General features: G+C 39.0%; 2 protein-coding genes across 3 annotated transcripts in view; one reads left to right on the top strand and one right to left on the bottom strand.

The window, feature by feature from the left end:
* Positions 1 to 3,086: 3,086 nt before the first annotated feature.
* rab4a (RAB4a, member RAS oncogene family) lies at positions 3,087 to 6,450 on the bottom strand. The gene is made up of 8 exons (XM_037697497.1): positions 6,295 to 6,450; positions 5,561 to 5,641; positions 5,270 to 5,384; positions 4,962 to 5,024; positions 4,718 to 4,872; positions 4,409 to 4,504; positions 4,145 to 4,281; positions 3,087 to 3,752 (listed from the first exon to the last, which is right to left on the bottom strand). Exons 1-7 carry the CDS (start codon positions 6,308 to 6,310, stop codon positions 4,166 to 4,168), a joined length of 642 nt encoding a protein of 213 aa, XP_037553425.1. The 5' UTR covers positions 6,311 to 6,450; the 3' UTR covers positions 3,087 to 3,752; positions 4,145 to 4,165.
* Positions 6,451 to 10,403: 3,953 nt separating this feature from the next.
* phf10 (PHD finger protein 10) overlaps positions 10,404 to 18,503 on the top strand; it is a 10,234-nt gene continuing 2,134 nt past the window's right edge. The window contains exons 1-10 of one of the 2 annotated variants that reach the window (XM_037697495.1): positions 10,404 to 10,549; positions 11,435 to 11,544; positions 11,936 to 12,066; positions 12,326 to 12,409; positions 12,528 to 12,652; positions 12,752 to 12,901; positions 13,003 to 13,112; positions 13,266 to 13,413; positions 13,558 to 13,704; positions 18,291 to 18,399. In XM_037697495.1, coding sequence (XP_037553423.1) covers positions 10,478 to 10,549; positions 11,435 to 11,544; positions 11,936 to 12,066; positions 12,326 to 12,409; positions 12,528 to 12,652; positions 12,752 to 12,901; positions 13,003 to 13,112; positions 13,266 to 13,413; positions 13,558 to 13,704; positions 18,291 to 18,399 — 1,186 coding nt within the window. In that variant the 5' untranslated portion in view covers positions 10,404 to 10,477. Of the gene's footprint in view, positions 10,550 to 11,434; positions 11,545 to 11,935; positions 12,067 to 12,325; positions 12,410 to 12,527; positions 12,662 to 12,751; positions 12,902 to 13,002; positions 13,113 to 13,265; positions 13,414 to 13,557; positions 13,705 to 18,290; positions 18,400 to 18,503 lie in introns of both variants that reach the window. The other variant, XM_037697496.1, reaches the window with a different exon arrangement.

The raw sequence follows: 18,503 nt of genomic DNA, 5'->3' as shown, positions 1-18,503 counted from the left end.
ATCTGATTAATGTCATTATTTTGAATGGTTTGTGTTTATATATTTAACATAAAGTAGTACGAGCTTACATTTGAATGATTTTTGTTGCTTAATAAGGATTTTATCATAACAGATCAATCAGGTCCAGATATGAATAATAGTGATAAAATCTGCTAAGTGCCATAAATACTTGAAACGTTGTTTTCTTTATTGTTTTGTTTGTGTTGAGGTAGTTACTGTGAATTATTTGAATTTATTGAAACTGCTGAGAAGTTTGAAAACCTGTTTTACATTTTGGCAACATTGTGTCCAGTATTATGTTATATGACTTCTTTATTTTGTGATGATTTAGTTTTTAAGTGGTCAGATATTTGTGCAATAGTAATGCTGTAAAAATTTTTTTTTTTTAAACCAGTGTGATATAAACGCATTGACAATCTTAGAAAAAGGATAAACATCAGTTAGTTCCTAATTCTTTAGTAATTTGTCAATAAAAGCGTTGTAGTTGAAATTTACCGTAGTTATGTGGTTTATTTTTGTCGGGGTTGTACTGTAAATGTCGTGTTTTTAAAAGGTTCATTTGTTCCTGTGTTCACTGAGCCTAAATGTTCTGTAGACCAGGACCGGATCGTTGTTTTAACACCATGTATGTACCGGTACATGCTGACGTCACGTAGAAGACGACACATGGACTTGAGTAATGTGCTGCCAAACTTATATTAAATCGCTTTTCCACCTGTAGCCGTTTGACTAAATGTTTACATTTTGGTTTTGTTCTGTTCATTGTTGTCGTGGACAAATATTTTCTTGCTTCAACATGTTCATTTAAAAAAAAATGTTTGAATTGTTTTACTAAAGAACAGTTCAAATATTGTAACGCCACACTGTACCAGTCTCAACATGTCCTGCTGTTTTCATATATGTGCTACTTTCTTGATACATGTCCTGCTGTCCTCATGCATGTCCTGTTTTCATACATGCCCTGCTGTGCTCATACATGTCCTATCCTCACACGTCCTGTTGACCTCATACATGTCCTGCTGTTCTGATACATGTCCTATCCTCATACATGTCCTGATGTACTCACGTCCTATCCTCATACATGTCCTGCTGTCCTCACATGTCCTGCACCAGTCTCTTCTCTGCCTCTATTTCCTCAAACTCCACAGCTCCTCCGTCAGCACCCTCATACTGTCATTTTATAAATTCACAAAGACAAAGTTCTTTATGAATAGGCTCTTATTAGTAAATACTGTACATTAAATTTATAGCCAATATTTAGTGTTCTTTCTTTGTGTTAAAGGTCAATTTATTGAAGGACCTCACTCAACCAGCACACACACTTTTTGCCCCACTCCCCTCAGGAGAGAGGTTAATAATGTTAATTATTAGTTAATGTTTTTCTTAGTTCATATCTTAGATGTTATTACTGTTTTATTTGACATTTTATTGTTGGATGTAACTGGGACCCTGTGTACACAATTTCATTCCACCACATGTACCACGTGGTGCGAATGACGAACACTGACATTCTAGGCCAAGTCTTGCCATTCTTGTCCTGTTAATACTTTCAATTTGTTGTCTCCCACCCCCACCTGTTATTATTTTTTTTTTATCGGCCTTCGGCTCAGTAAAGACTAGATCTGAAGAATTTCTTTTCCACAGGTTATAAGTTTAAAAGCTTTTGAGCTACATTTCTATCAGTCTTGTGATACAGTACAGGAAAATACAGACACTGAACACATTCTGGAGAAGTCTCCTGGAAGGTGTTTTGGTACCACTCTTTAAAAATGGCAGCGTTGTCATGGAACTTCACACATGGACTGTGCCAGGATGTTGACACTCATGCTCACCTTTTTTTTCCCAGATGTTCCAAACCATCAGGACTCATCAACAAAATGACCAGTCGGTCTGGTTCTTTACTTCCCTTGACGTTTTTCTCAGAAGTTTCTTTCCTGCCTTTCGTGAAACTTGGACCAGTTTTCTCAGTGCATTTTCATGGTGATCCAGATGTGTTGGCCACAGACATCCTGAAGAACTTCACAGCAACTCAACCTCCTCTTGAACATCTTGGAAAACTTTTCTGCATGTTTTGATGCAAAGCGATGATAGCTGTACAGTTTTTCTTTGGAGGTATCCAAGATTATTTCAAGCACATCTGTCGCTCCTCTACAGTAATCAGTTTGATTTCTCTTTCATACACTCATTTATGCTTTTGACTAGACATAAAGTCAGCTGATCATTGAGTCAGGTTTACTAGGAAAAAAAACCAACATTGATTTATAGTTTTTATTTCAAAAACATATGCCTTTTGTCAAACAATAAATTAAAAATCTATGATATTCATAATGACAAGCGCTAAACAAACATCCATGACAACAAACGGGGAACAGGTGATAGAAAACAACTGATGCGAAACGGCAAAAATCACAATCGGATTTTAAATGCTTGAGAATTTCCTGATGTGAAGCATTTCCTTAATTTGAAGTCAATTTAAAATCTATTCTTGATATAAGAATATTAAAAAGTAATAATATAAAGGTGTAAATGACAAGTTGGAACTCATTTCCAATTTAGATTTGAGCTGTAGAAGAAAACAAAGTAATATCAGGTACGTCTCAAACTGAAATGATTGGTTAGTATCAGCCACAGCTGGAAACGGTCAGTCATGTGAACAGGCAACCGTTAGAAGTTAGATCAGTCATTGGTCATAGTCATTTGGGTACAGACACGTTTACGCTGCCACTGGAGTCGGTGCTGGATGCTGAGCGTGCCTCTGAACTCAGATGGCTTATAACGAGCACAGACGATGCTCAGCGTCTGCTCAGAAGGTCTCAGGCGGTCCTAAAATCTTCACTCAGCTGATCCATTCACACACACACACACATGATCTGCAAACGGCACCGCCCAGTTTTTCAAGTAGCCAGTGCAGCTTTTACAGTGGAGCAAAAAAAAAAAAAAAAAAAAAAAAGCAGAATGTGACATCTACTTTAATACACACATAATATTTGCTCATAGTGAGAACCTCTGATTAAAGCATGCATCAGTCTCTATATACAGAAACTGTACAGTAAAGAGTTGGGAGGGGAGTGCTGTTAATGCAGGGATGAAGTGTTACACTGGTGGTGTTTAAATTAGAAAAGAGAGGTAACAGAGTTTTGACAGCAGGTGAATGGACAAAGATAAAAACTCAAAGGGAAAGGTGAGTATCATCAGTAAAAGTTCAAGAATTTGGGAAATTTGCTTGCATGCCAAGAGCTGGAGGAGAAGTTCATTCCCGTAGCCGTTGTGCATTCAGTTAGGCTGGGGGCAGGACGTCTTTTAACTTTAAACCTAAAATAGGCAACTTTTTTTTTTTTTATGGCTCAGTCCAAATCTCTAAAATCTACCTTTAAAAGTGACCTAATGTTCTGTTTAGTCTTGTTGAATTTAAAACCAAAGACTCAGACGTGGATTATTCCTGCGAGTAACACAGACTGGAACAATAACCAGAGTGAGACAACTCCACACGTACACGCCAGCGTTAAACACCCTGGGTGGATGGACGGGGACAGTTTGGTCCAATAAAGTAGAAGACCTTTGGAGGATTTTGTGGTTACCGTGGAGATCTGACGAGGAGGTGGGGGTCGGGAGGTCTTCTCAGCTCTCTGCACATGCAGAAATGGAAACTCTGAAGGGTCCGTGCAAAGGTCAGGGAGGGGTCACCAGCACAGCAACCTGAACCAAACACTGTTAGGTCCTCCATGGCTGTTTGTCTTCCGGTCTTCACAAACCTGTCTCCACCATTCACACACACAAATAAAAACAAAAGGGCATCCTGTAGACATGAACAAAGCTTTTTAGAACACACGTTGATTTAATCTTATTGAATAAAAAACTGCAGAGTCACTTTCAGAAAGAAACCACCAAACATGTCAACACACCGAAGGTAGGTCCATCTTATTTCTTTGTTTTATAGATAATATATCCAACACCCAAGTTTACTTTATTACTGCAATGACTTGTTTTAGCTTAGATGGAAAAAAAGGGGTATTTTTGATTTGTTTTATCCTAAAAGTGTAATTTCTGGAGGTACATGAGGATTTTTCTGCAGAAAACACAATTCTCAACATCAACCAGGCATCAAACATTAATGTAATACACACACAGGAACACACTCCCCCACCTTCATTGTGCACGAGGTCCACTAGCAGCCACACTCCTGGGTGCCCTGCGGTTGAGCACGGCGAGGAGAACGAAGCTGTCGTAACGCAGCGTCGCCATACTGGATACCTGAGCCCATCCTCTCTGGGTCCAATTCCCCTGAGAAACAAAAACAAAGTGAAATCAGTGAACTAGCAAACAAGTGACTCTCCTTAAATAAACACACTGAAAAGACTAGTCCTGTAGGGTCAAAAGAGGTTTTAGAACTACACTTCAGGGCTCCTACCAGATTCAATCTTGTTCAGGATTTTCCGAGCGCACTGGACAAAGGCCTCTTCAACGTTCTCCCCTGTGAGCGCGCTCGTCTCCAGGAACATCAGCTCTAACAACACATATTCTGATTAAAGCAGCTGCAGACAGTACGTGATGTTTCTACATTTTGTGGAAAATTCAGTCGGTGTGTAATAAACAGCGCGATCGTTCAAATTTAGGTTTCATTCTTCAAAAACAATGAAAATCAATCTGTAGATGTTTGAGCTGCTAAAAGAGGTTTTTTTTTTTTCTTTCTTTTTTTTTATTCAGCGGCTGCCGTTACCGTTTTCCTGAGCAAACCGTGACGCCTCCAGGAACGTGACCTCTCTGTCCGCATCCAGGTCCTTCTTGTTCCCGCAGAGGATAATGACGATGTTTTGACTAGCCAGCATCCTGGCATCGCTCAGCCACGTGGTCAGAGCGTTGTATGTTTCTCGACTGAAACCAGAAACATAAATGCGTTTGAAAAAAAAAAAAATTATGGAGCAGAGTTTGGCGAAAACAAACAAACAGCATCACTGTGATACCTGGTGATGTCATAGACAAGCAGGGCCCCTGCTGCCCCTCTGTAGTAACTCCTGGTCACAGACCTACACACACAGACATCAAGCGTATTATAACTTTATTAACAGCAGCTTTAAATTCATCCACTTGAATTAATTATAAATATTTAGATTCAGCACTCCTCAATACCTTAAGTAGCTGACACATTTACATTGAACAGTAAACAGAAATGAAGATATACACAACAAAACTCATAATATGATGATAATGTGGCGTACAGAGCCACAGATCTTCATTAAAGCTGCACATTTCTGATAAAGTTCATCTTTACCTGAAGCGTTCTTGTCCTGCAGTGTCCCAGATTTGCAGTTTGACCGTTTTGTTCACCACGCTGATAATCTTGGAGCCAAACTCCACTCCAATCGTGTGGTTGGATTCATCCTTAACTGGAGAAGAAAAAAATAAAACATGAATGTGATCCAAAGTGAGCTTTCTGCAACCCTAAAAGTGTTAAGCTCCTGGTAGAGAGCTTTTGTTGGCGGATGATGACCAACACAGTTTATTTATTTTTTTGCTGCTAAAGAAATACATTTGAATAACCTACTTCACTTTCATAACTTACATCTCTTCTCTATGAACTGGTGCAGCAAACAAGATTTGCCTGTCCCAGCATTCCCAATCACCAGGAATTTAAACAGGAAATCTGCAGAGAAAGCAATAAAACAACATTATACAGAGGCAACACAACATTTATCAAACAATATGACATGCTTAGTCAGCTGATAGCAATATAATCTCAGCTGGGCAGATCTTAACAGACAAAACTAGTTCATTGTAGTTATAAACCAGAAGATTTCTGTTACACATGTACTAGAAAATATGTGTTTATGGAGAAAAAAAACAGAGATATGATTATTGTATTTATCTATTTCTTGTGTAAACACCAAAAAAAAAGCACCTGACTTGAATAGCTAAACACTTGAGGATGAACCAGTTTATCCACAAATAACTTACACTGACACACGAATAAGTGTAGGTGGCACTGCGTTCAGAGTTATGCTAATGTGAAATAGGCAAATAGAACACAAAACAAGGTGAAACCATCTCTCCTGTCTTAACCTCCATGCTTATAAACCTTTAAATGTCGATACATTTCGAGTAAAACACAACAGTAAACCTGACTGTTTGATCTCTGTGGACTTGTCCACGCAGATAGCTCACTTTGGTGCTCAGAAACCTTCACCGGGGGCTCAGAGTTAGCCTGTCAGCTATGTAAAGAGCCTCCCGTCCTCGGCACACCTGCCCTGGCTACACCGACATGCTAACGGTCCCCGCCCGGTCAAACCGCCTCATTACCGTAAGACTCCGACATCGCCGACGCGGCGCTTTAGAAACACCAAAACGATGGGAGGGAGAAACACGCGTTGACAGACGTGCAGCTAGCCAAAAAGAGAAATATAGTCGTGTTGATAACGTCCGTTAATTCCAGCTGATTTCCACTTCCGACTTCCCTCGAACGCTGCTGTTTTTCAAAATAAAAGCCTTCCGAGACCAAACGCTTGGCGGTCTAATGCAATGACGCCACATGACCACACGAGGGCGCTGTTGGAGGAAACGGTGCATTATTTTAAAGGTTTAGTAGCTCTCTTACATTCGGTTTTTCTGTGTGTAAAATCGCTTTTTTCGAACGATTACTTACTCTGGTATCAGATGCTGTGCTGCTGGAAGGATTTTTACTGAAATCTTTTTTTACATTTCGACATTTGTTATGATGCGTAACCATAACAACAAGGTGGTTTTTACAACTGGGAGCTGCTGATTAAAATCTCAAAAGCTCAAATAATATTTCGATTACAACCCCAAATGCCAAATGAGTTGAAAAGGAGGTGCTATGGATGCATTACCATCTACCTGGAGGTGGTGCTCGAGTGCCTGACCACCAAGATCTTGGAGGCAGCGGGAAACGTGGCTCGTGACAGTGGGAGGACTGAGATCATCCCTCGGCACCTGCAGTTAAGTCCGTGGCGACGAGGGACTCGGTAGGCTGCTGGGAGAAATGGCCATCGCTCGGGGAAGAGTTCTGCCCAGCATTCAGGCAGTCTTGCTGCCCACGAGGACTGAGAGGTCTGCTGGGTCTGGGTGGATGTATCGACATCTGCATCCAGTTTCATCGTATCTGCTGTGGGACGGACTGCTACAAGAGATCCTTCCTGCCTAAAGCCATCAGTATCTACAGAGCCTTGCGAAAGTATTCGCCCCCTCGCTGAACACACCATCCCCACTGTCAAACATGGTGGTAGCAGCATCATGTTTGGGCCTGCTTTTTATCAGCAGGCACAGGGAAGATGGATGGGGCCAAATACAGAACCATTCTGGAAGAAACCCTGTTTGAATCTGCAAGAGACCTGAGAATGGGACAGAGATTTATCTTCCAACAAGACAATGATCCAAAACATAAAGCCAAATCTACAATGGAATGGTTCACAAATAAACGTATCCAGGTGTTGGAATGGCCAAGTCAAAGTCCAGACCTGAATCCAATTGAGAATCTGTGGAAAGAGCTGAAGTCTGCTGTTCACAAACGCTCTCCATCCAACCTCACTGAGCTCGAGCTGTTTTGCAAGGAAGAATGGGCAAGAATTTCAGTGTCTCCATGTGCAAAACTGACAGAGACAAACCCCAAGAGACTTGCAGCTGGAACTGCAGCAAAAGGCGGCGCTACAAAGTATTAATGCAAGGGGGCCGAATAATATTGCACGCCCCACTTTTCAGTTTTTTATTTGTTAAAAAGTTTGACACATCCAATAAATTTCATTCCACTTCACGGTTGTGTCCCACTTGTTGTTGATTCTTCACAAAAAATTTAAATTAGATATCTTTATGTTTGAAGCCTGAAATGTGGCAAAAGGTTGAAAAGTTCAAGGGGGACGAATACTTTCGCAAGGCACTGTAGAACAACTCTAATGAAACTAAGATGATGAGCTACAACAACAATTAATTTCCCTTTGGGATTAATAAAGTATTTTTGAATTGAATTGAATTGAATATTGTGAACATTTCAGTGGATTTATGAATTGTTTAACAGTAAGAAGAAGTATGCTGGTGAAGATTCTCAGTCATCCAGGACATGATGAATTCAAAAAGCGTTCAATACAAAAACAACTGGACTTTATTTGTAACAGAAGACGTTTCGCTCCTCAGAAGCTCCTCGGATGAGGAGCGAAATGTCTTCTGTTACAAATAAAGTCCAGTTGTTTTTGTATTGAACGCTTTTTGAGTAAGAAGAAGTGTTACATGGTCAATACAATGAAATGCTGGTTTAGGTTTTCTAGAGAAAAATACATTTTGCAAAAATGTTCGATGGCTCTGCTTTTCAAGTATTTGTGACGATTCATTCTATGTCTCGCTGCTTTTCTAACTTTTTCATTTGACATTAAAAAAAATGATTGTGCTCTTATACTGTTTGGCCGCTTGGTGGAAGTGCATTCATCCATTACGTTTACCAGCAGCATGATATCTATTCAAAAATGTTCGATGCAAAAACATCTGGATTTTATTTGTAACAGAAGACATTTTGCTTCTCATCCGAGGAGCTTTCAGGTTATAAGGCTCAGATAAGGTACACATATATATGTAGATTGACAAATCACACCTCACACCTTAACAGTAGGAGTTTCTTAAGGTCTTTGTTACTCTAATTCACAGATGAGGCCCCTCTGTTCCCATCAGGTGTGAAAACTGGCTGGGAATCAGTCCTACATCTGCATTATAAGTTTTTGCAAGTTGAAATCTGAGGCCTCCTCCGAGATGGTTTTTCTCTTATAACATAATCCGATATGTCGATATCTGGGTCAAAAGTCAAGGAAATAGAAGCGTTCACCAGACACATTAACTCTGTTGATAAAAACATAAAGTTCACCAGAGAGGATGCAAACAACAGCAAGCTGTCTTTTTGGACTGTTTGATTCAGATAGAAAGAGAGGACAGCCTCAACATTGAAGTTTACAGAAAACCAACCCACACAGACCAGTATCTTCTGTTTGACTCCCACCATCCACTGGAACACAAACTCTCAGTCATCAGAACTTTACAACATCGGGTCGAACGCGTTCCCACGAAGACAGAAGGGAAGGAAAAGGAACAGAAACACATTCAAGAAGCTCTCCAAACATGTGGATATCCTAACTGGGCTTTTGTCAAGTCAGCAAGGAAATCTACAAAACACACCAATAAACAGAAAAAGGAGAACAACAGACGGAAAAACATTGTCATCCCTTATGTTGCTGGAGTATCAGAGAAATTCAGAAGCATTTTCAACAAACACAACATCCCAGTACATTTCAAACCCAGCAGGACTCTCAGACAGAGGCTGGTCCACCCTAAAGACAAAACACCCATACACAAACAGAGTGGTGTCGCGTATGCGGTCCAGTGCAGCGAGGACTGTCCAGATCTCTACATTGGAGAAACTAAACAGCCTCTTCACAGATGCATGGCTCAACACAGGAGAGCCAGCTCCACAGGACAAGACTCAGCTGTTCACCTCACAGACAGGGGACACTCTTTTGATGACCAAAATGTGCACATTTTGGACTGAGAACACAGATGGCTTGAGAGGGGAGTGAAGGAAGCAATTTATGTTAAAAGAGAGAAACCATCTCTTAACAGAGGAGGAGGCCTCAGATTTCCACTTTCAATAACTTATAATGCAACTTTAGCACTGATTCCCAGCCAGTTTTCACACTTGATGGGACCAGAGGGGCCTCGTCTGTGAATTAGAGCATCAAAGACCTTAAGAAACCCCTACTGTTAAGGTGTGAGGTGTGATTTCTACATACATATATATATATATATATATATATATATATATATATATATATATATATGTATCTTATCTCTGCCTTATAACTTTAACCCCACACTCACTGCTCTTTGAATTGAGAAAGCTCCTCGGATGAGAAGCAAAACGTCTTATGTTACAAATAAAGTCCAGTTGTTTTTGTATTGAACATTTTTGAAATTATCATGTCCTGGATGACTGAGTATCTTCACCAGCACATGATATCTATTAAAGTGACTAATATATTTGTTGATTATATTTTTTCATTCAACCTTTATTTAGACAGGTAAATCCCATTGAGCCCCGAGGACTCATTTACAAGAGACCTGATTTCAACAAAGAATGATGACAACAATGGACAACAGCGACAACAATAGACAGTTATAAAAAGGCATACAGATTTTTTTTTTTACAAATTAAAAAAAATCTGTATGCCTTTTTATATAAATATTAATATTATTATTAAACTACAAATACAACATTTTAATATTTATTGTTTGAAATATGTATGAAATTACCATAACACTTGATTATTATGAGTCGAATAAATAAATTATAAAACCACCATTTATTGTTCCAGTCCAGCAGGGGGCGCTAAATAAATAGTTGACCTTCAACTGCTGATTGTCCGGAGAAGAAGAAGAAGCGCAGACTCGGCTAGTGAGCTAGCCTAGCTGCAAGGCATTATTTTAGTGAAAAATGGCTACTTTGATCCCAATCAGACCGCCTTGCGATAGTAATCCTGCTACTCCGGGAGCACAGTCTATAAAGGTGACATTTACGTCAATTCAGTCATCTATACGTTTATTTCAGGCTATCCAGCCGTAACCTCCGTTCAGTCTGACTGTAGCAACATTAGCATCATTCCTTTGTTTTCAATCGTATGTTTAGTTCAAGTCTTGTTCGGTTTTAGTGTAAGTTGTCATGTGTGTCATTTGACTGGTGCAAGCCCAAAACGGGACTTTAAGTGTGTAACATTGATTGTGTTTTTCCTGTATTTTCACCTTTTATGTAAAAATAATACTTTTGTTTTGCTTTGAACAAACACATCCGTAAACTTATTTCACACTTATTGAAATTTTCGTTATCAAATATTTTAGTGACCCCTTAAAACATTCTTGTGTATCATGCAATTCGTATAAATCGTGTTAAAATGGATGCCTACTAACATAAATACAAATATATTTTGCCAAAATGTAATTGTGTGGAAATTCATTTCACATATTGGACAAGATGCTTATGTAATTATTGTCTATTATTGTAATTTGTTTACACCCAGTTGTTTCCAACACTGATTTCTTTACATAGACTGATATAAATGCTTTTTTTGGGGGGGGTCTTCTATTTTATATTCACTGCAAATTAATTCACAAAGAAATCACTCCTTAGTATTTAGTGAGAATCCACTGTCATTTTTGTCATGTAGTCTGGTTGGGAAACATGTATATAACCACCTAATATACAGTCATTACGCTTTTATTTTCTTTTGTTTGCCAACTGTATATGTGCCCACAAAAAGCCTAAAATATAATGCTTAATTTACTTTTGGGTTTAAACCTGACCAAGCAGTATATGCAGTTGTTACTGTCATTGATTTATATAATTCATATAAGTTTATATTAAAGTTGGAATCTGTTGTTTTCTCCTTGTCTTTAGGAAGATGTAATAGAAGAAGTGTCCAATGATGGCAGCCAGCCTCCTAAAAGAAGGAGAATGGGTTCAGGGGACAGCTCAAGAAGCTGTGACACCTTCAGCCAAGAGCTTGGGTAAGTTAGCTGGAGACTCAAACTTGGGGGCAGCTGTGGCTGAGTGGTTAGAACAGTCGTCCTCCAGTGGAGAGTTGGGGGTTCGATTCCAACAGCAGTCACATGCTGATGTGTCCCTGGGCAAGACACTAAACCCCTCATTGCTTCTGATGTGTGTCCATTGGCGTATGAATGCGACCTAAAGTAGTCTCTACAGATTTGGATTATCTTTGTAGAGATGTAATAGAGTGCTGTATGAATGTGTGTGTGGAGGTAAGGCGCTTTGAGTATTTTGATGATGGAAAGGCGCTATATAAATACAGGCCATTTACTTGGTGCAGTCTCTGCTGTCAAATTTTACCTAGTGTTGTATTTTTTAACAGCTTACCCTAATGTCAATCCACTTTTTTAGGCCAACATATTTCCCTGCAGAAAACCTGACAGAATACAAGTGGCCACCTGATGAAACAGGAGAATATTATATGCTCCAGGAGCAGGTCAGCGAGTATCTGGGAGTGACATCTTTCAAGAGGAAGTATCCTGGTAAGAATGAGAAAGTTTTTGCACTTAAGATTGAATGATGAGCCTCCTTTCTAAATTGGTTTTGGATATAAAAATAATTTGTTAAATGACAAAATGCGAGCTAGAGTAGTCCTTAACATTTTGGTGACGATCTCTGGTTTAAATAATAATTGTAAAATTAAAGATTGGCTCAGAAGTTATGCTTTATCTTTTGTCTTTTTTTTTCCTGTGAAAATACCACATTCTGTTTATCAGTGTTTTACATGTTTTTCTTTTGTAGATATGGAAAGAAGAGACTTGTCCCACAAAGAGAAGCTCTACCTTCGTGAACAAAATGTTATCACAGAGACACAATGCACTCTGGGTACAAACAAATCCATAAACTAAGACTCTCTTACTTTTAGCATGCGCAGTTGTCTTGCTCTGGTTCATAAAATGCTCCCATACTCTTAACATGATAGAAGTTTTGTTGTTGTCTGAAGGTCTGACCGCTCTGCGGAGCGATGAAGTGATAGATCTGATGATAAAGGAGTATCCCTCCAAACATTCAGAGTATTCTGTCATACTGCAGGAAAGAGAGCGACAGAGAATAGCAAAAGAGTACTCTGTAAGTAAAGTCAGCAAAAACATATTGTAGTTTTGTTTTAATGAAAGTAAAAATAACAGGTATGGACTCGTTCTTTACATTTTGTTGTTGTTGTTGTAGCAAATGCAGCAGCAGAACCCTCAGAAGGTGGAGGCTAGTAAGGTTCCTGAGTACATAAAGGAGGCAGCAAAGAAGGCTGCAGAGTTCAACAGTAACTTCAACAGGGAGCGTATGGAGGAGAGGAGAGCTTACTTTGACCTCCAGACACATGTAAATCCAACTTGACATGACAAATAGTTTCACATCGAAGCAACAATTTTACTGGATTCAGTTTAATTTCAGATTTCAATTTTCTTTTGTGTTTGTCCCAGATTATCCAGGTACCACAGGGCAGATTCAAGGTGCTGGCTCCAGAACTAACCAGATCTGGTCCTTACCCAGTGGCTCTCATACCAGGACAATTCCAAGATTACTACAAAAGGTACAGTTCACACAAAAAAAAACCAATTTGCTTATATTTTACTTTGTTTTTATTCACCATAACCAACTTGTTGACATAAAATAGCATCCATCTGCTTTTATTATATTTTATTGTGCAGTTTGTTCCTCTAATGCATTGTTTTGTTTATGGCAGGTACTCTCCCAATGAGCTGCGCTATTTACCGCTGAACACTGCTCTGTTTGAGCCTCCACTGGATCCAGAGCTTCCTGCTCTGGACTCAGAGCCCGACTCAGATGATGCTGAGGATGGCAAGGATGACAAGAAGATCAAAAACTCATCTGTAAGCCAGTAGTCAGGCTGTATAGACATGCTCAGTGCCTGATCAGCGCTGCATGTGTGCAATCCAGATAAGCTGTGAACTCTTATATAAATCAAATATATAACTCACTTTCCAAAATTTCCACCTGGCTGTGTTAAACTGCAGGACAGCTCTTCAGGTAACACATCAGACTTGGAGAGCCAGGAGGGCGGAGGAGGACAGGGCCACAAGTCCAAAGTCAAAGAAAGGACATCAACGCCGGGCAAAGACCAGCGCCACACTGCCACCCACAAAGCCACTCCAGGGTACAAGGTAGAGGACAAAACCACCTGAACTCTTCTCCAACAGCAGCAGCAGCACTTTTCTACCCACTCCTCCTCTCTCTGCTACTACCACCTCCTTATTCCATCCATTCCCGCCACCCCTCCCTAGCTCTCTTCACTTTGTTGTTGGGCCTCTACAGTTGGTCACCCTTTTCCAGCTGGGACATCCTGACTCACACTCACAGACACACACTGGGGAGTCCTGCCCTCAGCTTTTGATTTAACGACCGTCACGTGGCTTCTTTTTTTTTTTTTTCTGCTGCTCCCCCCCTTTTGTACCAAATTGTGAGCAATAAGAAGATTTTAAAGGAACAGTTCACATTGTTTCTTTTTTGTCACTGCACTTTTAATTTTTTATTTTTTTTGGTTTTCAGTGAAGACAAATTCAAGCTTTATAGATTTTTCTTCTTTTGATTGTCTTCAATATACCTCTTGTCTGTCCTCACTTGTCAAAAAAAATATTTTCATGACAAGCACGTGGATGTTTTGGCTGCTAGTTTTCCCTTTTCAATTTTGAAAAGCAACTTGTTCTTATGATATAGAAAACATGAACCACATAAAAATTTGTGGTTCGTATTTGCAGTTGTTGTTTGTGCTAAAGAAATTTAACATTTATATATGAAGTTTTGAGGACACTTGATCCTAGTGGTTTAAATGAGACCCCGACTACTAAGACCTATAGACGTGGAATGTTATATTTGCCATATTTTATTAAAAACACTTGAAGAAAACATGCACAACATATACTTTTTTCAGAATGCATTAGATCATATTTTGGAGTGCATTTCTTACCATTGCTTTATGCGTGCCATGCATTCTGAGTCAAGGATGACGTAAAATGACCCCTCGACCATCACAGGTTCAGTACTGCTATAACTTTTATTTCCAGTAAATATATTCACTTGTGACATCCTGATGTTACGTACTGTCAGAACAAGAGCATTAAATCAAATCTTCAACATCTCTAGATAACAAAAATTTGCATAGTCGGCTTCCTAAATTCCCCTTTGTGTTCTTTACAGCGGTTTTTTTAAACTATCTGTTCTTTTGTCAAAAAAAGGAAACAAAATTAGTATTCAAATATATGTATGTCAAATATAAGAGCTTCACCAGTGCAGAAAATGAATGATTAGATTTAACTTTATCAAGAGTGTTTAGCCGACTGGCTTCATGCTCTCTTGATTGAAAGCCCATGTGACTCTGCACAGATTTCAGTCCACTTTCCTCTTCCCACCTCTCTGATCTTCTACATCTTGTTGTAAATTTCCAACAGTGTCCCCTTCAGCTCTCCTGCTGCACTCACTCATGCTCAAACTGAGGATGAACAGAAGTCAAATTGATCCTATGGTACGTCCAGAGTCCTGGGCTCTTAGCTGCCATTTTACGTCAGTAATACCCATAATGCATTACAACGAAAACAGTAATGGGAGAGTTTTTAAATATCTTTGCAGCTAAATCTTAACGTTAATCTGTTAAGCCAGATGAGTCGTATTAGTCGGAGTTCCATTTATGATTGTTTTAATAAAATAACACCTTGTTTATACACCAAACGATGTACTGTTAATGTGTTAGCAAGTGTCAGACTGCTGCTTGGTATTGACATTACCTGACCTACTGTGTCAAGTTGTATCGCCGAGTGTTTTTTTTTCTGACTTTGTTCACACTGCCCGCTTAGCTGCAGTTAGTATTCTGTGTGCTGACTGATGAGCGAGCCACACGTCAGCTTTATCTGACATAGGTGTGAAATATCTTTGGTGCTGAAACTAAATAAAATGCTTTAGGCACCGTTAGCTCACCTGTTCCCTGCAGGTCACTGTGCGCTTCTACAGTTTTAGAATACAGGTAAATTTCACATCCTCTAAAATGTGAAACACTGAAACACTGTCAAAAAAGAGTGTATTGGACCTGAGCTCAGCTTTGTAGTGTGGGGATGGTCCTTTATAACATCTGATTATATGTAACCTAAAATCTGTCAGCATATTATTTTGTACCAGACTTTGAGTCTTCAAACTGAAGTCTCTAGAATGACATCACTCCAATGTATCAACCTATGTATGATGAGGTTAAAAGGAGGTAGATGTTTTAATTTTCTAAAAAACTGTCAAAACTAGGCCTGTCGCAGTAAACAATAAATCAATTAATCGCATGATAAATGAAAATTATCAATCTCATTTTCATGTATCGGTTTTATCGTTTCGTCGTGTCTCTCTCTTTCTACTGAAGACACTGGACGACAAAAGGCTCAACTCCGGTGCTCTTCACTGACCCATCCCTTTCTCTTTAAAATCCATTTAAACCATCCAAAATTGTGTTTTTGGATCGTTAAAAGCAGCTAAGCTGAGAAGCTAAGCTACGAGCTAAGCCAACAGGCCGACCTTGGGGAAAAAAACTCCGTCTTTTAGCTCCAAAATTCACGGTTGAAACCCGTGCCATCGTGTAAAAAGTTGTTTTTCTCTGCAAAAAGAAGCTGAGAACTTGTTTACAGATTTTTATTAAAAGCTTTGTTTGACAAATGCAATGCTAAAGAGCTCAAATCACACCGAACGGCTGCCATTTGATGAACCGAAATAAAGGAAAGCGAGACAGCCCAAGCTACTCAAGGGGCCTCCCTCCCATTTTTCTTAAAGAGACACGCTGCTCTCTCCCTCACTATCCATCTTTCAGCAACAGTATTATACTGCCATCTGGTGGTCAAAAAAGGTACTACACTTAAAACAACTTACCCAAAATTTCTTCTTAAATTTGAGAATAATTATCAATTATTTTCAAATTTCAAACAATATTATCATTTATCGCAACGATTTTTGAGACAATTAATCGCCCAGCAAAATGTGTTATCGTGACAGGCCTAGTGAAAACCTATATACAATTTGAACAATATAAGCACTCATTTTGACAGAGTAAAACACCTATGAAAGTGTGGAGTTACAGTGGCATTCACCTTTTCAGATGTAGAGTCTGAATTGATCTGCCCCCAGTAGGAAGCGTGAATGTTTTATATTAATTCTGTTATTTCCTCAAACATCACCGTAGGTTTCAACAAAGCTTTGATTCAGTGAATCTGCCTCTAACTAATAGTTTGTTTTTCTCTCCGATCTGACTGTCAAATGCAGGTCGGTCAGCCGAGATGATGGTATCTAAAGCTTTAGAGTATTACAAGATTTTACAGATTGTTTCAAGAATAAAAACGAATAATGTTCACTACAGTAAGAATTGGTTTAACGTATGGCTCTACAGGTGTGTCTTGGTGTGATACATGTTATTGTATCTTTGATCCATCTGTGAATGGAGCAGTGAATGAGTGTATATTCAGCTAGTATTTAGTTATAAAGTACGCCTCTGCAACCTCTCGTTGGAGAAACAGGACTCTAAAGCTGTTAATTTATATAAAAGTATACTTGGTTGGAAGTGTTTTGAGAAAGTTAGTACTGTTTCTTATATGTGCATGTTATATGCAATATTTCTTGTCTGAATTCAGTTAATTTAGAATAAAATACATTGAAACAAGCTGGATTCAGTCTCATGAATCAACATTTTCAGATGTTTCCACTCAAGGATTTTACTATTAAGGAATCACACAGAATACTTGGGTTTCCCATCTATTAAACTAAGCATTTCTGATTGTGTAAGACTGTTTTTCAATATATATAGATTTTATTTTGTGATTAGTTAGGTAAAATATTGTCACACACTAACTCAGGCAGGTCAGACTGAATTTCATGTCAGTTTTTCTGTTTCTTGTACTCCCACAGTACTGGGTTTATTTAGACAACTTGTGAAGTGAGCCTCGAGTTAGTTACCGTGCTGGTTTTAACAGTGAGGCTCTTGTGCGCTTGTTTATTCCCGTCACAGTACGTACTCTGTTTCTGTCATCAGGCAGTGGTTATGTTTAAATACTCCAAAGCAGAATGAAGCATTTGCACAAAATGCTCTAATTTAAATGCTCCTGTACTTTCTAATCTTCTGTTTGATTTGTCCTCTTTTGCATATTTTAAACTCTGCATTATTATTATTTTTGTTACTTCACATCTACAAGAAACAAAGTAGGAAAAGTTGACAAACCCACAGGATATAGCCAATAGTTCAGATTTCTGTGCTTATATTTCAACTTTTTAAATGGGTTTTCTAAACAGCATCATTGTGTCTTTGTAAGTAGCTGTGATCTAAAAGCATCATCTGGAGTTTTACTTCTTGATTTTAACTACACCACCACTTGTGTGAAAATACAGATGCTGAGCTTCGTTTAGTTAAAGTGACCCCAACCTTGAAATATATTTTACGCTTTCATTTTTTTTACCATTGCCAAAGAGGTTTTCTTGACAAAATTCTAAATCACTTTCTTGTTTATGAATCTGTCATATTTTAGTTTTCAAGCTGCTTTGCTGAGGTTGGTGTTTATGATGTTTAATCCAGGCAGTATTTACTTGATGCTTTGTCCCACTCAAAGCAGAGACAACATTTCTCAGAGTTGAGACAACATATTATTGCCGTCTTCCAGAGATTACTGTGTTCTGCTGTATTTCCATGACTACAAGATATCCGATTGCATTTTATAGCATTATTCTGCCCTTGCAGCCTAAGGTCATTCCCAATGCAATATGTGGCATTTGCCTGAAGAGTAAAGAGGCCAACAGGAGAGGCAAGCCCGAGGCTCTCATTCACTGCTCCCAATGTGAAAACAGCGGTAAGTCTGCACGCTGACTCTGAAAACAACATTCCCAGTTGTTTTCTTGCTGTTTTCAGTATTTTCTCCAATACTTGAAGTGAACTGCACATTATATATATATA

The sequence above is a fragment of the Nematolebias whitei genome, chromosome 2 (assembly GCF_014905685.2).
Source record: "Nematolebias whitei isolate Nwh7 chromosome 2, NemWhi1, whole genome shotgun sequence".
NCBI lineage: Eukaryota > Metazoa > Chordata > Actinopteri > Cyprinodontiformes > Rivulidae > Nematolebias > Nematolebias whitei.
Note: the sequence above shows the minus strand (reverse complement) of the source record. Positions and strands in the feature narration are given on the sequence as shown.